The 22,696-nt window shown below is 38.7% G+C and overlaps 1 protein-coding gene across 1 annotated transcript; it reads right to left on the bottom strand.

Moving 5' to 3' along the window:
* Nucleotides 1–193: 193 nt before the first annotated feature.
* On the bottom strand, nt 194–22,024 carry LOC142657447 (calcium-activated chloride channel regulator 1-like). Its single transcript, XM_075832477.1, has 14 exons — nt 21,866–22,024; nt 19,851–19,991; nt 17,444–17,594; nt 16,067–16,175; nt 13,867–14,044; nt 11,578–11,802; nt 10,563–10,790; nt 10,298–10,472; nt 8,883–8,989; nt 6,996–7,217; nt 6,194–6,464; nt 5,902–6,066; nt 4,481–4,720; nt 194–1,263 (listed from the first exon to the last, which is right to left on the bottom strand). The coding sequence occupies exons 1-14, from the start codon at nt 22,022–22,024 to the stop codon at nt 194–196; spliced, it is 3,441 nt and encodes a 1,146-aa protein (XP_075688592.1).
* Nucleotides 22,025–22,696: the final 672 nt, after the last annotated feature.

Consider the following 22,696-nt stretch of genomic DNA (forward strand, 5'->3'; position numbering starts at 1 on the left):
CAATCCATTCATGTCAGAGCATTGTACTGAGTTTTGTACTGAAAATATTAATGAACACACATACTGTACATATTAATGAACACACATACTGTACATATTAATGAACACACATACTGTACATATTGCTAGTTTAATTTTCTAGAACTTTACAAATTACACTATTTGTACCAATATTGCCTGTATTTTGTGAATATTATACTAATGTGGATGAGTATGAAGCACTTCTGTAATATCTTGCAAAGTAGATGGTGAGACATATAATAATACTGATCAGAACTGCGGCAACACACACAATCACTACAACAACAGTTACATTTATATTATCAGGAGATGGATTAGTTGTTGTAGTTGATAGGTATGCGGTTGTTGTGTTGTTCAGTAATGGGATCCTAGTAGCAGTTACTGAGTCACTTTTGCCTGTTTGCTGAATAGTGTTGCCAGTTGTGAAGTCCGTTAGTGTTACAGAGTTGTTGGTTATTGTTGGTGGAACTGTTCTGAAAATAGTTGAAAGTATTGAGGAGAAAGTAGTATCAGTGTTGTCAGGTGGTATCAAGAGACTAGTAGTTGGTGTTATTGGGCTTCCAGTTGGTGGCAAGGTTGTTCCAGTTAATGGCAAGTTATTTTCAGTAGGTGCGGATATGCTTACAGATGGCATAGAGTTGGTATTAAGTGGCACTGTATAATTAGTCGGAAGTAACGTGATTTCAGTAGTTTTGAGTGTGTCAACATTAGGTAAGTCTGTACTGCGAGGTGGTTGAGGGGAATTAGTAGGTATGCTATGGCTGATATGTGATGATGAACTGTTCTCTACCTCGGTGATAGTGATGTCACTTGTTTTTATAGTGGAATATAGGTCAGTGTTAGGAGTGTCAGTTGAGGGTAACTTGCCACTGGTTGGTGTACCCATACTATTTGTGTTGGTAATAGTGTTAAGTGGCGTTTCAGAAATGCCAGTATGGAAACTGGTACTGCTATGTGGTGTTTGGGATAAGACAGTAGACGGTTCTGGAGTTGTGCTGGTAAAGATCACAGTCTGTGCAATGTTAGAAATATCTGACTCCTGATTGTCTTTATCAATGGCAGTCAGAGCAAAATAAAAAACCATTCCACTTCTGTTGCCCATACTGAGAGGTATAAAAGTGAATTTTTCCTGGGATCCAAATAGTTGCGGGGAGAGGCTGGAGATATCTACTAGAGTTGAGTGTTCGAAGTTGTCTCTAAGATCTCTTGGATTTGTGCTCATTCGCAGGTCATAATGTGCAGCTGAAAAATAAACATGACGACACTTGAGTTATTTAAGGACTAAGAATCCGTGCGCAGAATAGCAGCAATAAAGCCTTAATGGCACCAGTTCCTAGCAAAAATATTTGTTCTTTTTTTTAGAAAATATGACCTTTATAACATATACGTGAATGTAAGTATGGAAATGATTTCTGTTATTCAGAAGAAGCGAAACACATTTTCTCTGGCTCAAAGGTTGCAATTCATGACTACTGTCTGTGTTATATGGGTCCTAGCATGTTTTGCCAAGTGAAGGCTATAAGTAAATCACATACCATCAGGAAAATGTAGCTTTCTCCTTTGGGAACCTGAGGTATATTTTTATTAGCGACTTGTGAATTGCGAATATACTGTACCTCCTTTATCAGATATCTCTACTTATAGCCCCATGGGGGGGGGGGTCGGCAAAATAGAGGGTCATTTAAAAAAGCAATGATGTAAAAAAAATAATAATAATTGTAGCAGTGTCCTTCACATGCCATAACAACATGTCCTTAGTCCCCACTAGTTCACCCATTAAACTAGATTTTATACTGTAAAAGTTTGGTCACTCCTGGTCTATATCACGCCTAACCCAAGGCGGCCCGAAAATATGGCCTTGCCTGTATAGCACTGACATCTTCTGCAGAGCTGTACACAGAACGTTTTCATCTATTTTTAAAATCTGTGAGGATAATATGTGAATTGGCATAGGATATACAAGCATTACATACTGTACTTAGGGGAAAAATACGGAAATCCAAGGCATAGACACAACTGTGCCAAACGTTAATATTTTCGTTTTAATCCCTTGATGACATATGACATAACTCCATGTCACAGCCGCGAAGAAGGAGTATGGAGTGGGCTCATGGCTGAGCCTGCTCCATACTTATCAGGCGTCGGCTGTATGTTACAGCCGACATCTCACTGCAACTGCAGGGATCAGAGATAACTCTGATTCTGGATGTTTAACCACTTTGATGCCCCGGTCAATAGCGAACATGGCAACTAAGTCATTGGAATGAGGGGACACTTGCATGGTGCCGATGGTTGTCAAGGCAGTCTGGGAGCCTAATGCATGACCCCAGGTTTGCCATCTTTCTTCTCGTAGTATAGGAACTTTATAGGAGCCGTTTAAAGTGCCATGCACTGCAATACACAAGTATTATAGTGTAAGGGTACCAGTGATCAGAATATGGTGACAAAAACATATTTTTTTTTACAATGAGTTATAAAAGTATTAAATCATATAAAAGCTATATCAATTTGGTATTGCCGTAATTGTATTGACCCGCAGTATAAAGTTTGTATGTCATTTTTACGGTAAACACCATAAAAAAATAAAAAATAACAGAGGCAAAAAAAGGAATGGAGGAATCACTTTCTTTTTTTTTTTCCATTCCATTCCACAAAGAAATGTTTTCCATTTACCAAATATATTATATGATACAATTAATGGTGCAGTGAAAAAACTACAACTCGTCCCGCAAAAACAAGTCCTTATTCGGCTATGTGGACAAAAAATATATATATATGGCTTTTGAAAGGTGGGGAGGAAAAAACTTAAATGAAGAGATGAAAAATGTCTTGGAAGCCAAGGCATTTTTTGGGGTAATCCATACCTTATGTAGTCTGACTTTTTTTTTAATCTTTTACCTTCAGTGTTTTTTTTGTATATTGGTATCTAAGTACTTTTAACTATGTTTTTAAAATGAATTTGACAAATGTTATATACCCATCTTTGCATTCCACATAATGTCAAATTTACAGTGAAAATCAATAATTTTACCTAGTATAGCAGGTAAAGAATTTGCATACATTGTGGTTAAGAGAAATGTTAATCTTGGCATATACAGATCATATGACTAGCACATAAAATACTCTTGGAGATATCACCATAACTTTCCAGAAGTTACCTGTCACAATGGCACATTCTGGAATGTATATTTATGAAAAAAATAACTCCAATCATTATTTAAAGTGACACTGTCATCAATTTTCAACATGAAATGCAGCATCAACAGTAACCGGAAGACGTCTAAAGTCGCTCATGCTGTGCTTTGCATCAGTTGCTTTAGCCGTCTTATGGTTACCACTCTATCTGTTGCTGCATCTCCTGCCGCCGATATCAAATTTGAGCAGGAGATGAGGCTCCTAGATTGTGACAGTGTCACTTTCAATAAAAAGGGGATACAATGAGTCACAGGCACAAGGAGCGATTAATGGTTCACCGTTTTGAATCCTTTAATCAAACATTGATGGAATTTCCTAGCAATGTTCAATTATATCATAAATATCTTAAAGGCTATGTACACCTTTGTCAGTAAAAAAAATATAATATTTTTTTATTAAATTAATGTATTTAGTGTTTTTAAGCAACTTTCAAAATCACTTTTATTACCATTTTCATTTACTCATTAAAAAAAACAGCCTATATGTATTCTGTATACATAGACACTGTATCGTTCTGTCTCAGCCGATTACGTCATTTCAGCTAAACTGACGGCTCAGCGGAAAGCGGATCCTGCATGTCTCTGACACATAGGATCTAGCTGATAACAATCACAACTAAAGATAGATATTAGCTGGGTCCTTTGTGTCAGAGTCACACGGTACCTGCTTTTTAGCCGAGCCATCAGTTCAGCTGACTCGACGGACTCTGAAAAATACAGCTTCTATGTATACAGGATACATAGAAGCTGTATCTTAAAAAGTAAAAAAAACTAATAATAAAATTATTTTGAAAATTGCTTAAAAACACTAAATACATTATTATTATTAATAATAATAATAATAATAATAATAATAATAATAATTATTAAAAAAAATGCTTACAAAGGTGTGCAAAGTCTTTACGTTAGACAACTCCTTTATCTGGTTGCATCCACCAGATGTACCAGACTATTTTTCCTTGTGTGATTATTGTTGTCTTGAACATTTTTTTGGCATATGCTAGCTGGCTGCTCTGAATTCCTGTACCTCTTTGTTTAGTTATCTAGGCCATGTTCTTTATAGTTTATTTACAGAAAAGTAAATCTCTTATGGAAGATGATAATGACCAATAAAGATGGGTGACGCAGATTCCTACGTTACACAAATAACATTGTTACTCATCCATAGTTTTTGTTTTATTTTCATTTTGCTTAATAATACTATGACATTTTATTTTTACAGTAAATAACATACTATGTACATAGTCCCCAAACAAATGACATACCTTGACCTTGGTCCAAATCATCACCAGTTGCCGTCCAAGATAAGACAACTGCGTTCCCTTGTGCATTTGCTTCCAAATTAGTTATTCTGCAAGGTTTATGTATTATATCTTGTGGGCTGGTTGGTATATTATTTACTATGAAAGAACCCCCAGAGACAGTTCTACTAATGTGGCCAACAGTAATAGGAAGATCATTATCATTATTAATTGATGACTTCGGAGGATTCATAGATATTCCACCTGTAAAAAAGTATAATTAAATAATTAGACCATTTGTAGGTTTATGTAACCTACAAAAAAGCATTCAATTAACACATAGAATATAAAGAGGTGCAATAATTACTTTATTTAAATACATACAAACAGCTTAAAAAATGAGTCATACAGAGCATGAAAAGGTGTCTGTCTATGCAGGGATCATATAGAAAGAATGATATAGCAAGGGCATGAAAACTAGCAGATAGTCATAAGAATATAAATATAACTGTAACACCAGGGAAAAGCCTATGTATATGGTAAACCATAAATAATGGATGGTAAAGTATGTTACATATAAGCTGCAATTAAAAAATTAATAAAAAGATTTGCCAAAGTATAGAGAGCCTTAACAGGTTAACTGAATGAATGCTATAAACATGTACAAGCCTTCAGCATAATGAAGATAGAAACCTCCTGCAACAGAGAGACACCAGACCCGACGCGCGTTTCGGCAGAATGCCTTAGTCCGCATAAAGGCATTCTGCCGAAACGCACATCGGGTCTGGCGTCTCTCTGTTGCAGCAGCAGTAATATGGGTAGGATTCTATCCTCATTGGTTTATCTCCTTAACTCCAAGGTCGGGTCTTAACCATTATGTCACATTATAGCTCTCCGCACACTCTGTTACACAGAAAGGCATGACGTGTGGCCTACCCAGAGTGCCGCTGGCAGAGGTGGCGGTTCAGGCCAACTGTAAAAAGAAAACGGGGAATTTCAAGAGCCAGTGAGGGGATATAATGCCATTGGTGGGTGGCATTAGGAGTATGACCTTTTATTAAATCACCACTGAACTGTATTTCCAGTTTATAACTATAGTAATGTACAGCAAATATTGGATAAGAATCTAAGAGTAAGCCTTCGTGCACATGGCCGTATTACAACTCTATTTTGTATGGAACTGTAATTGGGCACCTAAATAGGTGTAAGTTCTTTACTGTACCACCATATGGCTCCAATTTCAGATAGGTTTTTTTCAGTTGGATTCTCTACATATTTAACAGAAAATATGGAACCCAATAGAGCATGACACGGTGGCACACAGAGTTGTAGTATTGAGCAGCAGGGAACTCATTGTGCCAACATACTGCCTACTGCACACAGCTGTGCCGAGTAAATCAGGACTAAGAAAAAAATCTGCAACTTATTTACATAAAATTACATACCATTTTCTATATATCCAGGAATATAAACAGCACGATTTCTGGGCAACGCAAGGGTATTCTCAATCTCTTGACTTTCAACGTGTACTTTTAAGTTGTACCTTCCATTTTCAAAGAAAGAAATGAAGTATCTTGAATAGACACCATCATTCTTAAATGCATCAGCACCTAAATAAAGGAATGACCATAGACTGTATTTGAAAGAAAATATATTCGTGGGGAAAAAAAACTACTGCTGCTGTTCTTTTCAGCAAGATGTAAAGCACTTCCATTAAAAAAAAATTAAATAAATTACCTGCTCCATTGTCTTGAAGTTCTACAGTCACAGTATTGCCACTTTCTGCTTCAATAATTGCTGTCAAATGTAAGTTTGTCACAGGCAGCAGGTCTTGGTACACTGACGTGTAGATAATCATTGGGTTGGGGTAATAATTTGTGTCCTTGTTCATATGGACATTTATGGTAATTGGAGGCACATTTTCAGCTGAAGCCTTGGATGTCACGATCATGCCTAATATTTGATTCGTTTTGAGGTTATTACAAAGTGTGTAATTCCAGGCTCCACTCTAAAGAAAAAAAAACACCTATTACACACAGTCAAATTTTAAAAATGCAGGCGGCTAAGAAATTGAAATTTACATCAGTAATGTGAACAACACCATGTCACTTATAGGTCCATAATTTATTCTGTTATGTATTTTTTATAGTGGTGAGAACTTTATTTTTTATGATGCAGAGTTTTGAATCCCCTACAAAGAGTAAAAATATAAAGTGTTGGCTGTCAGTAGCCACCACTAGGGGGAGCTTTCATCATACAGTTTTATTATTGAGCTCAATGTATAAACCGTATGCTCTAAACTCCTAAACATCTCCTAGTGGTACAAAGTAGCTGAACATATCAGAAAAAAAATGACTAAATGTTGGAAATATTTTGATTATTTCTGATTGAAAGTAATTCCATGAAAGTAATCCCATTTAAATAAAAATAAATAAGTACAGATGTACAATAACCGGAAAAACCATCATTCCCTTATCTTTATGCGTAATACTATACATATACCCATAAATAAATGCGGCCATCCTAAAATATACATTACCTCTGCCTTTCCTGGGATTTGGAGTCTAGAAGAATGAGAAAGTGTATTATTTGTGAATTGAGCCTCAGTGTATCTTTTTCCATTGGGATCTTGCAAACGAATGCTGGGTACATCAGCTTGCCATGTTACTAGGAAGAATGTGGATGTGCCAACTGTGCTGTCAATAAAAATGGTGCTGTTCAAACAACCTTCTGACTCAAGAGTTGAACTTCTACTTTCCAGCTGTTACAATACAAGAGTAATAAACCAAGAAATTAATTAAAATGTGTTATGTAGACAATTGTTCAAATAAAGTTTAAAAAGTTCCACATTTATATAAACATTTGTTTTGGATAAAAGCAATTTGAATTGATACCATGAGGGTGGATTCACACGTGGTATAATTTTACGCCACGGATTTGTCTACAGCGAATCTACCGCAAGGCCACATGTTTTGCATGTGGATTTTGTTGTGGATTTGAATGCGAATTTGCCATGGACTGCTGCAAATTTCACGCAATTGCCACCGAGGACTGCAGATTTCACCGATTGCAATGCAATGGGTGAAATCCACAGCAATTCTTCAACAAATCACCAATAAAATCTGCATGTAAAAGACGCATATTTTGCAGAGAATTCATTGCAGACATCCTAAGGCTAAGTTCACACATAGAATAACTGCTGACGATTTCTGGTTTTGCAGGTGGAAAATCCGCAGCTAATTACCGTAGCAGGAAAGTAGATGAGATTTAACAAATCTTCACACGCTGCAGAAACTTTCCATGATAAAATTGACCTGCGGACCAGATTTTTGAATCCGCAGCATGTTAAATTATGCGTCGGAATGGTTGTGCAATTGTTGCAGATTTTCCCTCTAGGGTTCAATAGGAAAGTAAAAATCCACAACAAATGGCACATGTTGCATTTTTTGCTGTGGATCAGCTGCATTTCGCAGCAAAAATTGCAAACAGAAGAAAAAAAAACTTTTTCCACTTTAAAATAAAAAAAGACTATATACACCTTCCTTGGCACTCCCGTAGTGACATGTCACTGCTTCCCAGGCTGGTTTGTGTTTAACCAGCCTTCTGGGATGAAGTTTTGTCCCATTTGACCACTGCAGCCAACAAGAAGCTGCAGCATCACATTAGACGTGATGTCAGCCGGTTTAACAGAGGTCAGCCGGGGGAGAAGGGACATCTCATTATGGGATCGCTAAGGGCTTTTTAATCCCCTCTTCTCCCCACTTCTTTGCAGCGGAAAATCTGGCCAAAAATCTGCACCAAATCGTGCTTGATTTCTGCTGGAATTCCCTGCAGATTTACGCAGAAAATCTGACATGTGTGAACATACTCTAAAAAGTCACTCATCCACCAAGTTTAACCTTTCCCTGGCCTAGCCATTTAATCCAGATGAAGATAAAACAAAACCTCCTTACCAACTGTAGCCAATTTGCCATAAGGGAGGGGGAGGGGGTGTTCCTTTCACACACCAATAAAAAATAGTGTAGTACGTAGTACCGTGTTAGCCAGAGACAATATGAAATGTTAAATACTTTTGTGTCAAAAAAGACAAAAGTATAATAGGTATGATACCTTTATTGGCTAACCATAAAAGTTCTATAGGCAAGCTTTCAGAGCGCAAAGGCTCCTTCTTCAGGCTAGTTGACAAATGAGTTGCTAAGTGTGTGAACATACCCTTAAAGTGCAGTTTTCCTCTAGTTATATGTGTGTACTAATTATACGCTTTTTCTTACACCTCTCCAGTTCGTGTTAAGATTCCCGCCACATGCATACTGTTTTTCTGCAGCACATTTAATTCATTTTAAAGTTTTAAGAATACATGTCCAATATATACCATTAGTAACTACTGCTTCAGAATTGAAATACCCACTAACAACAAATATCTTACCTGAATAGACTGTTGAGTATCATTAGCATTTTCACTGGAGAGTGCACTGAAGGCATGGAATATGGCATTAGCATTAGATGTATCTGGAGCAAAATGTTTTTGTCCTCCTGAAAGAGAATGGTATCTTATTTAAGTTTTTATGTATTTAAGTATTTTAGGACTCCCCAGTCATTAGGGTATGTTTAGACATGGCAGAATTGCTGCAGATTTGCGGTGCAGTACAATATGTGTGGATGGGGTTTTTAAAAAAAAATCTGCGTAAACAAAATGAGCCTGCTGTGGATTTTTAAATCTGCTACATGCTAATTATATTGCGGAAAAGCCACAGACTTTCCCCACAGGCTTCACCCTTTTGAATGCATGGGTAAAATCTGCGGGTCTTTCTAATTGACAGCAGATTTGTGGTGAAACCCGTGGAGGGAAAAACTCAGCCACATATGAACATACCCCTATAGCGGACCTGTCAGTACGTTTTTCCTTATTAAATAAACATAGTGAGGTATAGATATTCTCTAGTCCAGGGCTTCTCAACCTCTACACTGGGACCAGAACATTATCTTTAATTTATTTATCGTTTATTTATCTTCTGAATCCAGTAGGACATTAACCCCATCCTGCCGCAGCCATTTTTCGGATTTTTGTTTTTTTCTCCACACCTTCCAAAAGACATAACTTATGCAATATTTCCATCGATAAAGCCGTATGATGGCTTGATTTTTGCGGGACAAGTTGTCATTTTTCATGGCACCATTTATCGTACCGTATAATGTACTGAGAAACAGAGAAAAAATTATTTTGTAGGGTGGAATGGGAAAAAAACTGTAATTTCTCCATTTTTTTTGGGGGGGGGGGGGGTTAGTTTTTACTTTGTTTAATTGTTTTTAACTTTTTTACCAGTCCCTAAGGGGACTTGAATCAGCGATTGTTGGATCGCTTACATGATATACTGCAATACTAATCTATTGCAGTATATTGTGTTTCTGAAAGTCACCTATTAAGCCCTGCCTCTGTGCATAATAGGTATACAAAGATGCCAGACCTGGGGGCCTTCATTGACTATTGTCTATTGATCACAGCATCTAAGGGGTTAAACGATCAGGATCCGACTTCTTACACTGACGTGTCCACTGTAAAATTTTACAGCCGACATGCTCGTTCTATGGAGTGGGCTCAGCCTGTGAGTCTGCTCCATACTCCCCAACCCGATCTCCGCCATATATATGGGACAGAAGATGGGAAGGGGTTAAGACTGTGTTCATCACGGTTAATATATGTTTTTCACAAAATTCTAAAAAATTTTGGAAAAACCACTCCATTTTTTAAATTTTTCCGCTGACCATAAGGCTTAAATGCAACCTTCTGAGAGCTATGTATCGGCCTGACCCAGATTGTCAACACCACTGATCTACACCTACCAGTCATATGTGCAATTTGTTCAAGTTGCTCTGATGCCTTGGAGCCAAGTGCTATTATATGAATAACTGCACCACTAGCTGATATGTCCGCAAAGCACTTTACACGGTTAAAATCTCCATCTGAGACTAGCAATATTTCTGTACCAGCAGTTGAGCCATCCAACTGTTTATTAACCTAGAATGAGAATGAAAATTACTGCATATGACAGATACATTTAATTCTGCTGAACTTTAATATTAAATTGGCCTCAGTATAGCAACAAACCTCTAGTGCCTCAAGAATTCCCTGGCAGATATCTGCACCCTCATTCTGGGTTGTTGAGGGAACCAGTGATATTAGTTTTATACGGTCCTCTTCATTATTTATTTGAACAAGCTTAGAAGTAGCAAATGCTAAAGTAGCAAACTCAACGATCCCAACATAAGTTCCTGTCTCAACAATCTGTGTAAGGAAAAATTCAGCTCCTTGAAATAATCGATCAATGTTACCTAGCTGAAAAGATAAAGGTAAAGACAACACTAGTTATATACTAGTACATACTACAGTATGTTAATACTTGTGATCAAGGTAAGTGCTCATTATATATGGGATTTGGCATCACCCGCTCATCACTGCTCTTCCAGATGATGATATTTGTATAAGCACCGCTTAGTATTATATGTATAGAAATTGATCTCACACAAGTACAGAAAGGAGGAGGTGACTGGTTTAATGATGACAAGAGTCCCAAATTAATGAGCTAGTATTAGGTGATTCACTGTGCTGCTCAAATATTACCTCTTCCTCCTAGTAACGGGGGCTCTGTTGCTGGCTCTTGGGACTTTGTGGCCATGTATCGGGATATGGAGGTTGTTTATGGGAGGCTCAGTGGCTGGCCATAGAGGTTCTGTGGTTGGCACTGGGGATTTTTTAGCTGTCTATGGGGGTTTTGTGGCTTTCAATATATGGGGTCTTTGTATCTGGCACCATATGGGGAGGGTCTGTGGCTGATACTACTGTACATGGGGCCTCTGCTGTTGTCACTGTATGGGGGTTCTGCAGCTGACACTTTATTGGACCTTTATGGCTGGCAATAGCTTTTATGAGTGCACTGACATTGGCACTGAATGTGGCCAGTAAGTTATTTGTTTGTCGCATATGTCCTTTAAACTCCCCTGAATGCAATCTTTATCTCACCAATAAAAAACTCAGTAGGATTGTCCAACTATCCTGACATTTTAATATTTCTATTATCTACTGTATATAATAAAAATAATACTTATTTTGATGAAAGACGTACATGGTTCATGCTTCCAGAAATGTCACATGCTATCGTGATGACACGTTTCTTATACTGTATAAGTGCGAATGTCGGGACAGGTAGATCTGTTTCAGATCTTGGTGGAGTAGAGATTATATCTGTGGAGTTTGAGATGATGTCCCAAGAACTGCGAGAATTACACATTCGGTTCTGTAGACTTGGAGACTCAATGTTATGATTGATGTCATTACAGAATGATGTTGTCTAAAAATAGAGAAAAAAATTAAACAAATTATGAAAAAAAAAAAAAATTTTTACTTTGGATATGAATGGTGAAGAAAACAAAATGCCACTCAAAATTTATGTATATTAGGACACATGCACATGAAGGGTCGGTCCTGTAAAACTAAGGCTCCGTTCACATCTGTGTCGAAGGCTCTGTTCAGGGCCTCCTTTGCAGATCTGGCTGAGATTACCAGACATAATAGTGCAGCATGCTGTGCTATTGCTTCTGATAAAACCAAGGACACTCCAGCGAAAAGCAGACTGAACCCATTAAAGTCAATGGGTTCAGTTGGCCGCCTCTATTGGTCCCGGTGATCATGAGACTGGTCACAAGATCGCATGGATGCGGGTAGTAGGAGGTTGCTACTGGATCTAATTAGACCCAGCGCAGCCCCATCAGTAAGGGCTGATTTCTCCTGAAACTGACAAAATAGCACAGCATGCTGCTATACTGTTTCTGGTAAAACCACGTACACCCCAACAGAAAGCTGACAGAACCCATTCAAGTCAATGGGCTTCACCGGCCAACGTTGGTGTCTGTCATGCAACGGAAGCATTGCTTCTATGAGATGGTAAGGTCCACACTGGACCTGGGTAAGGCTGTGAATGTTGTGTATCTGAACTTTTCCAAAGCGTTTGTGACTGTGCCATATAAAAGGTTGGTACATGAAATGAGAATGCTGGGACTGGGGGAAATATGTGTCATTGGGTTAATAACTGGCTTAGTGATAGAAAGCAGAAGGTATTGTTAACCGGTTCAGGACCAGGCTATTTTGAGCCTTCAGAACTAAACACCGTTTAGCCATTTATAGCATGCGTTAGTTAAACGGCAATAGCTTTTTTATTTGTTGTGCTAGCTAGCATGATTTTCGCAACATTTTTTTTGTAAACAATGCAGGTCTTTTTTTGTCATTTGTATATACATCCTTTTTGCTATTTTTGCATTTTTAGGCCTATAGTTTTAAAATAGTAAAAAAAATATTCTTTTTTTACTTTCTATATAATTTGTTCTGGTAATAATATAGTTTTACCCTAAAATAGATTTTTTAGTTATGATCATCATTGTCTACTGTAAACGTTGATATATTACATGTCTATTTTAGGGTAATTGGGTCAGGGCTAGCATTACGACAATGATTAGCGTGAGGGACGTTTTCTTGGATGTGTATTTTCAGTGTATTTATTGTCTAATTAATTTAGCTTTTTTTTTTTTTTACTTTTATTTTCTTATTATTATGGCCAGTCCCTCAAAGGTCAGAAAATAACTTTGGTGGACTTTGTTTCATTTCTTTTACACCATGTTTTTACACCAGGGGAAATCAGCCCTGTTATAGTGACTATTGTTACTGATAGGGCTGTACTGGGTCTAGTTAGACCCAGCAGCAACCTCCTACCCGCATCTCTGCAATCATGTGACTAGTCACATGATCACTGGAACCAATAGAGGCAGTGGCAGTTCTCATTGAGTGCTGTGTATGTGAAATCAGAGAAGACAGAAGCGGTGAAAGCGGTGTCTTCTCTCCCGAAATTTAACTGCACGATCGCTCAGGCAGACAGCTAAAGCCCCTGCTGTAAATATACTATGGCGTGGATTTTAAGGACCTGGACCTCCCACCGCATATACAGTGGGCTGTCCTGAACCAGTTAATGGAAAATACTCATGTTGGGTCACAGTAGCTAGTGGGGTAGCCCAGAGGTCAGTATATGCCTTTTTTTTCTTTTTAATATGTTTATTAATGACCTTGTAGAGGGTTTACAGAGTATAATGTCAATATTCACAGATAATACTAAACTATGTAAAGTAATCAATACAAAGAAGGATAATATAATATTACAGAGGAATTGGGGAAGCTGGAGGCCTGGGCAGAGACATCGCAAGATATAATGTCGATAAATTTAAGGTTGTGCACTTGGGAAAACAAATTTTACAATTGTATATGAAATAGTAAAACACTGGGTAAAACTGCCAATAATAAAGGCTTAGATATTGGTGAACAGTACGACTCATAGCCTTTCAGAAAATTAAACTGAATAAATACTCACAGAGGGGAGTGCTGCAGAATACATAATTGATTCCTGCACATTTTGTACTTTCTCAAGCAGAAAGAGACACCCTTGTTCATAAAGACCTGTGGTGGAATCAACGTTGCACTCTCTTAATGAACAGGAATCCTCGTTACATTCCTGAATCATGTTACTGCCTTTAAGATTCACCGAGCATCTGGTTTAAGAGAGATACAAAATGTTTAGAATATTGGTATGTAAACATCCATAAACAGTTAACTATTATTTAAGGTTTAAACCATATACTGTATGATTATACTTTCTCTTTTGCAGAAATTTTTACTTCACTTTGCACAAAAGAAATCCCATGATTCATCTGCCTCTAATTTCTGGAATATCTGATGCATAACCTTTCATCTGCTCCATTTTTTATGATATTTCTCTCATTTTTACTCTCAAGAACCTGGTTATACAGCACTCATACAAATGTACAGATCCGCTGTGTACATGAGGCCTCAATGTAAGTTATATTTTAACCCAGAAGATGGCAAACATAATGAAAAAAACGTGACACTATTAGGGCGGGTTCACACATGGCGGAATTTCACTTAAATTCCGCTGCGGACACTCCGCAGCGTTAATCCGCAGCGGAGCCGTTTCTCCATTGACTTTCACTTTAATTTAGCAGTGTTCGTTTACACGATGCGTACAATTCCGCTGCGGAGCATAGGCTGCGGAGCGGAATTTGGTGTCCGCAGCATGCTCTGTCTGTTGCGGAGCAGTGGCGGACTGGTTGCGGACTCATGGCGGAATTTCTCCATTGACTTCAATGGAGAGTCAAAATTCCGCAATGAAGTCCGCAGATCTTATGTGTGCTGCGGAGCGTATTGTTTTTACTACCATGACATTTCTTCATTCTGGCTGGACCTATGTATTTCTAGGTCTACAGCCAGACTGAGGAAGTCAATGGGGCTCCCGTAATGACGGGAGCGTTGCTAGGAGACGTCTGTAAATAGTCACTGTCCAGGGTGCTGAAAGAGTTACGCGATCGGCAGTAACTGTTTCTGCACCCGGGACAGTGACTACCGATCTCAATATACATGTATCTGTAAAAAAAAATATAAGTTCTTACTTACCGTTAACTCCCTGCGTCTGTCTCCAGTCCGGCCTCCCAGGATGACGTTTCAGTGTAAGTGACGGCTGCAGCCAATCACAGGCCAAGCACAGGCTGCAGCGGTCACATGGACTGGAGCGTCATCCAGGGAGGTCGGGCCGGATGCCGAAAGAGGGACGCGTCACCAAGACAACGGGCGGTAAGTATGAATTTCTTTGACTTTCACTAGGGAAAGTGCTGTCCCTTCTCTCTATCCTGCACTGAATAGGGAGAAGAGAAGCACTTTTCCTGCAGTCCGCAGCGGCCAGTCCGCATCAATTTTCTGCACATTTTGTGCAGATCCGCTGCAGAATCTGCAACGCAGATTCTGTGCGGCATTGATGCGGACAGTTGCGGAGGAATTCCGCCATGTGTGGTCATGCCCTAAAAAGTAGAAGGTGTTTGCTCAGAAGTCTCACTGAGCTGTGTAAATTTATCTAACACAAGACATAGATGTTAGACTTCGTTCATGTCTGCGTTGGTACTCCGTTCATGGGTTCCCTCTAAGCTTTCCGTCAGGGGAACGGTGACAGATCCGGTGCAAATGGTTTTCATGTGTCATCCTTGTTTAAGGGTTCCGTAATTTTGACAGAATCAATAGCGCAGTCGGTATTGATTCCACTAAAACTACGGAACCCTTAAACAACAGTGACAAACGGAAACCATTTCTACCGGATCCGTCACCATTGAAATCAATGGTGATGCAAACGGAAACGTACGGTTTCCATTTGTTTCAGTTTGGATTCCATTCATGGTTTCCCCTGACGGAAAGCTCAGACGGGACCCATGAACGGAGCCCTGACGCAGATGTGAACGAAGCCTAACACCCAACGGTCTGTCTCTCAGCTCGACACACAGAAAGTAGGGATGTCAAAATAACCTACATACATTCTCAAGTATACCCAACGAGAAGGACTTATGATTGTTTATTTACTATTTAAATGACCCATGTAAATCTATCTGCTGATCTCCTTATTAGTGTCATTACTACATAAAAAGCAATGCACACCATAATATTACAACAGCCATAAAGATATATATATATAATGATTATAATTATCCAGTTACTAAAAATAATTCTTATACCTGGTAGCTTCTACTTTAAGTTCTCCAGAAATGTAGTACGGAATCTCATTATTATATTCATCAAAGACTCCCCAGCGAAGATGTGCCCATTCATGGACAAATGTTCTTCCTAAGTGAACACAAAACATAAGTTTATGAACTATTGTAAAGTCTAGTTATTTGTATGTATTATGGAAATAAGACACACTACATCCTGAGAAAAACGTACAAGATAACAGTGAATTTACTAACATGCACTAAAAGGCACACGTTGCAGTTGTTTGTAGTCTACAGAATATTGCTCCAATTGTTCTATTGCATTTCAAGTGCATCTTAATAGTATTCTTTGCTCAGTAAGCACTTTAATGCTGCTAAACACAAAGTTTAGACCTCAGAGTAATAGAATATATCTATACATGTATGGATATATGTATTTTTATATATATATATATATATATATATATATATATATATATAGTTCAAGATAATTAAGTGGGTTTACCACATAGAGTTCCAATGGGAGACCAGACGAAACTTGGAATTTTCTGTATCGCCCCATTAAATTTAATGGAGAGCAGCCATGTATAAGTTTACTGCCCCCCCCCAAAAGCACACACATAATACTAGAACTAAAAGTGCTTAATACTTGTGATGGATGGGGGTCCCAGAAATCAGACCTCACTGATCAGTGTTTTATAACATGCCAATGCTAAAACATTGTAATGTGAAAACAAAGCAACCTTCCAGTTAGAGTCTCCTGTGTGGAGAGGGTGAGCAGTGGCAATGTCATTCACCAGCATCTGCCCACCTACTCAACACTGCAATGCTGAAAGGAAAAGGAGCGCTGAGTCACAGAGAGTATAGGGGGGATTTGTTAACCTTTCTACGCCAGTTTTCTGACGTAGAAAATCTCAAGAGTGCCCTTTTTGCGCCGCCCTCGTATATTATAGTAGGAATCTACCCCACCTTGTTGGGTGTAGCAAGGTCGCCCCCCTATCGGACTACCCCTCTTTCGAACTATTAAACAAATAAATACAAAATAAATTATGCTTGTCTTCTCCCCTCCGGGTCCCCATAGTATGATGCGGCTCATGCAACGTACTTACGACGTTGAGTGCAGTGTCACATATAAGGTCAGCGTCAGGACCTTGTTTGAGTAACAGCGTACTGAGGGACCCAGTTTCTGCTATTTTTGGCTCAAATCAGGATAGAAAAAGAGATATTTTGGGGGGGGGGGAGTGTACATGCAACTGTTAAGCAGAAAACTTTTTAAATAGCAGATAACTTTTTGAATGCACTGTTTTAATTGTTCTTGTAAATACTGTTCAACTTTGTTGCAAGATATAATAATAAACATGTATTAAGTACGAAAACACAAATACATATAGAGTATATTACCTGGAGATCCATACACTGATGTCAGACTCGTATTTAGCAAAAAATTAGGTGTTAGATGAATGTATTCTCCTTGCTCTCGGCAGCCTCTATACTGAAGAGTATATGGGCTGTCACCATATTTCAGAGAAGGATGTGTAACAATTATATCAGCCTGTTGGAACAAAAAATTCTATGACACACCAAACAGGATTTCAAATTTGGAGAAAAGATGATGGATCTTTAAGTTAAAGGGCATCTTTGAGGGCATTTATTTTTATTTTTATAAATAAATAAATAAATCAGTGTGTTTAGTGTAACTTTGTAACTAGTCTTTATTAAAAAGTCGTTTTACTTTTGGAGATACAGCTGTTCTGTATACTATATACAGAGCAGCTGTATCATTCGCTTTTCACTGAATCCGTCAGTCCCGCAGACCTGACAGGTTCAGTGTTAGCGGTTCCTGAGTGTCCCTGACACGCAGGATCCACCTGTAATTGATCACATCTAAGTTATGTACTTAGATGTGATCGTTTACAGGTGGACCCTGCGTGTCACAGACACGCAGGACCCGCCGACACGCAACCTGTCAGGTAGAGCGAATGATACAGCTGTACTGTATAGAGAATACAGAACAGCTGTATCTCCAAAAGTAAAAAGTTTTTTTTAATAAAGACTAATTACAAAGTTACATTAAGCACACTGACTAATCTATTTATTAAAAGAAAAGAAATGCCCTCAAAGTTGTACGTAGCCTTTAAAAAGGGTAACTTAGTGAAGTGAATAACATTGATTATCTCGTTAGAATGGCACCTGTCAATAGGTGGGATATATAAGGTGCGTAGTCAGTAGTGAGTAGTCAGTTCTTGAAGATGAAGTGCTGAAAGCAAGAAAAAAAGAGAGAAGGGATCTGAGCGACTTTGACAAGGGCTAAATTGTGATGAGGATGTTTCTGCCTCCAAATTTCACAGATTTTAATATGATTAAGTATCTGTATGATGAGCTTGAAAAACAAGTCCCATCCATGGAAGGCCCCACCTTGCAACTTAAAGAGGCTCTGTCACCAGATTTTGCAGCCCCTATCTACTATTGCAGCAGATAGGCGCTGCAATGTAGATTACAGTAACGTTTTTGTTTTTAAAAAACGAGCATTTTTGGCCAAGTTATGAACATTTTTGTAGTTATGCAAATGAGGCTTGCAAAAGTCCAAGTGGGTGTGTTTAAAAGTAAAAGTCCAAGTGGGCGTGTATTATGTGCGTACATCGGGGTGTTTTTAATACTTTTACTAGCTGCGCGTTCTGATGAGAAGTATCATCCACTTCTCTTCAGAACGCCCAGCTTCTGTCAGATCACGCTGTGACGTCACTCACAGGTCCTGCATCGTGTCAGACGAGCGAGGACACATCGGCACCAGAGGCTTCAGTTGATTCTGCAGCAGCACATAATACACGCCCACTTGGACTTTTACTTTTAAACACACCCACTTGGACTTTTGCAAGCCTCATTTGCATAACTACAAAAATGGTCATAACTTGGCCAAAAATTCTCGTTTTTTAAAAATAAAAACGTTACTGTAATCTACATTGCAGCGCCTATCTGCTGCAATAGCAGATAGGGGTTGAAAAATCTGGTGACAGAGCCTCTTTAAGGTGTCCATACACATTAGAACTCTTTCAGCCAAATATACCGATTTCGGCGGGAGCGGCCAACCATCCAATGTAAATGGCGGTAACCCGAATTTCCCCCAATGGCAGATGTAAGTACGCCAAGATCTCTAACCAGCTTAGAGAAGTGTCTGCTTCTTCTTCTCTTGTGGTCCTTTGTTTACACACCCGCAGCTAGGGAACAAAGCAGCTTTCTTTTTACATCCCTTGGCTATGCACTTTGGATTATTACAAGCTCAGGAGGGCCCACACTTGGGCTGAAGGACTGCAGCATATGTCATCAGCTTCCCAAACAGCAGTCGCTCATTGGATCAATGAACAGTCGACATGTAAAACAGCTGCCCGGTGGTTCTGCTTTGAGGGTCATTCCCCGCAGGCAGCAGCCGGATCAGTAGAAGAAAAATAAATTATTATATAAAGTTCCACCACCTCTTTCCTGCCTCCCTAGTTACCTACCCTAGCATGCCTTATTGTAAACAAGAAGGTATTCTCCAAAGTGGAAAACCCTTTCAGCAATACGCTGGAGATGCCTGACTAATGTTTTTGATTGTTAAGCAGTCAGAAAGTATGGTGCCCTATGAGGCACTTTATGTTGGAGATAATCTCTCCTAGAAGCAATGCTTGATTGTGGTCACAGGTTTAGAAAACTCTCCGCAGCACTATGACTGCCCTGTGTGAATATACCCTTATGCAGTCCTGAACAACTGTCCAAAACACATACATTGAGTCCATGGAAATCTTGTAAGATTACTATCTTTAATCCTTACCTTTTCGTAAGTTTCTCTTGTACGTGCTGCATAATTTGACTTTGACGTCCAGGTTAATGGAATTAGAATTTTCACATTTCTTATGGAAAGCCGGTTCCCTGTAGCATGGAATAGGTAACTTGATCCATCTATCACCATTTCCTAGAATACAATATAGAGGATACTATGTGCAGTGGAATTGAACAAACCAACCACGGTTTGGTTTACAGATGCATCCCCATAAATACAATACTTCTCCAGGAACCCTTTATAACTGCCCATATATTCATTTACTCAGCCAAAACCAGGAACTGAAAATAAACAATGCTGTGCGGTTTTACAAACGGAAAGTGCTGCGGGTTCCAGGTCGGATGCCCTTGCACACACACATCATCAATAAGGTTTAGTAGTTTTTTTTGTAAATCAACCAATAAGAAATATACCCTTGTAGTGGCAAGTTGTTGGCTCAAAATTCAGCTCCAAAGGGGATTGTCTTTTGATGGACTTTTTGGGTCATTATTGGGTCATAGGATCTACTAGTACTCTGGTGGGCCAGTCTGACCCTGCTAAATAGGGTTTCCGTTTTAGACATATCTTTTACTGCTGCCTGCACACTTGCAGGTTTTTATTTTATTTTTGATAGCTTTTTTCAAGCCATTATCCAGAAGTGGATTTAAAAAAAAACAGGTGGAGTATTATCTGTCCTTTAGCCTGGATTTACACGCAGCGTTTTGCTGCATTTTTGTGCTTTTTTTGTGGCATTTTTAATGGCTTTTTTGCAAGGTTCTTTGTAGCGTTTTTTTTTTTAGTGTGGCCGAATGTTACATAAAAGTCTATAGTAAAATATAAAATGCACTACATACAACTGCATTTTTGAGGCAATTTTGTGGTCAGCTGCGTCTTTCCACAAATGCAGCATGCTCTAGCTATGTAATTTTTTTTCAGGCGTTTCTCCCATAGGCTTCTTTATAGGACTTCAAAAACGCCAGAATAAAAGCCTGTAGAAAAGGAAACTAAATGGAAAAACGCCTCCAAAAACGCCACTAAAAAGCCTTAAAAAAAAAAGCATGTTACATTTTAATAACGCTGGCATTTTTTTATTATGCAGTTTAAGATGTCAGAAAAATTCTGTGTGTCAAGGAGACCTTATACTTTATTTCCATGTATGATCCACACCTGGTTTAACCTGCACGTTTATGGCACATGAAGTCTGGGTTCACATGTTGCATTTATGTTGCATTTCTGAACTGTTAGGGTGCATTCACACAATGCAGTTTTGCCGTGTTTTAGCACGTGTCCAATAACCACTCTGCAAAAACAAATGCGTTTTTCCCACGATTTTCCGCTGTTTCCATGCTAATTGCAAAACCACGCCAAACCGCTGCAGAAACGCACAGTGTGAATACACCCTTTGGGAGAAAAACACATTTTAACTACCTATGCGTTTTACAAAGTGTTTCAGCTGTAAGCCTGTGACTAGTTAATATAAAACAAGATTACAGCTGAAACACTTTGTAAAACGCGTGGGTAATAAAAAACAATACATGCAATTTTTATATGCTTTTTATCCCCAACAGTTGAAAAACTCAACTAAAATGCAGCACACTATGCTTTTTTGTTGCTTTTTTAACATGAGTTTTTTTTGGCTTTGGTTGATGAACTCCCATTAAGAGACATCAGAGTTAATCTACCAATAAGAAAAAAAAAATACATGTTAAAAACAAACCAAAAGCGCACAGTGTGAATGAACCCAACTGTGTCCCGATTGGGACACAATGACCCAGAACCGTGGGTTCTGTGACCAGTGCACCTCTACATTAGGTCACTATTCAGCTCAGCTGTGGAGGATTATAATCACCTATTGACATCAACTGTTTTGCGTTCATTTATGCAGGCGTGCATTGCTTAAAAAATAGCATTTTCATTGGTGTTCCACTAGCAATATTAGAAGCAAAGTCCCCTACAATGAATGGGTTCTTACAATTAGACAATATTTTTTTCGAATATTAAGAAAAAAAGACCCAGTCATAAGGTACCTTAAGTTTTTGAATAAGCGTGTCATCTTCCGGTACACCAGGGTTGATTGCAATGACAATATCTTCATAGCTCCCATTAGTAAGCTGAATAAATGAAGTCTGTGTTACTGAGAATATGTGGAGCAATATGATAAATCTGAATGTATACCTCATTGTCATGAAGGAACTGGTGCACACTGCTCGTATTCTGTATAAATGCTGTAGCCTGCTTTAGCTTACTATTGGTGCATATCACACGTAAGTTGTCTTATCCTTTTATAGTACTGACCATATGAGGGTCAACAACATTATAGAGCGATTTAAACAAAGAATTTTATAGGAATATTGCCCAATAAATCCTTGTTTTATTTCTGACTTTATTATCTTTGAGAATAGACACCATAAATTTACCGTTTCCAACAACATTCACGGGTGAACTTTTGGTGAACCTACAGAATGCTTCTATTTTAAGGAATTTAATGTATCCTAACATTTCATGGTATACTTCTAAATTAGGCATCGCTACCTGAATGACGTAAGAGTGATACGGTTACGGCAGAGTTTGAGAAATCAAATTCCACAACACTGTCCAGCCAATAAGTCAGCAGAATATAGACTGTTGTATAATTAATGTACTCTGCCTATTGCAGAAAAAGGTTTGGTATGGTTAAACAACCTGTGCTAAACAACCTGTGCGTGCTGATAGGCTATAGCAGTGGTCTCCAGCCTTTGGTTCCTCCACTGTGGTAAAACTACAGCACAGCAGAGCCACAAGTTGGAGACCAATGGGCCACAGGCAGGTTTATGTTGGCCCTTGGGCGCAGTGGCGGATCATCATTAGGGCGGTTCAGG

This window comes from Rhinoderma darwinii, chromosome 7, assembly GCF_050947455.1.
Source record: "Rhinoderma darwinii isolate aRhiDar2 chromosome 7, aRhiDar2.hap1, whole genome shotgun sequence".
NCBI lineage: Eukaryota > Metazoa > Chordata > Amphibia > Anura > Rhinodermatidae > Rhinoderma > Rhinoderma darwinii.

Bases quoted from the DNA above. Each gene is read 5' to 3' on its own strand.
- LOC142657447 (XM_075832477.1), bottom strand. From the start codon at position 22,024: ATGACAATGAGGTATACATTCAGATTTATCATATTGCTCCACATATTC. The intron at 14,045-16,066 runs GTATAAGAATTA...CTCTTAAACCAG, and splicing joins CTTAAAGTAGAAGCTACCAG to ATGCTCGGTGAATCTTAAAG. The intron at 6,465-6,995 runs GTAATGTATATT...TTTTTTCTTTAG, and splicing joins AAATCCCAGGAAAGGCAGAG to AGTGGAGCCTGGAATTACAC.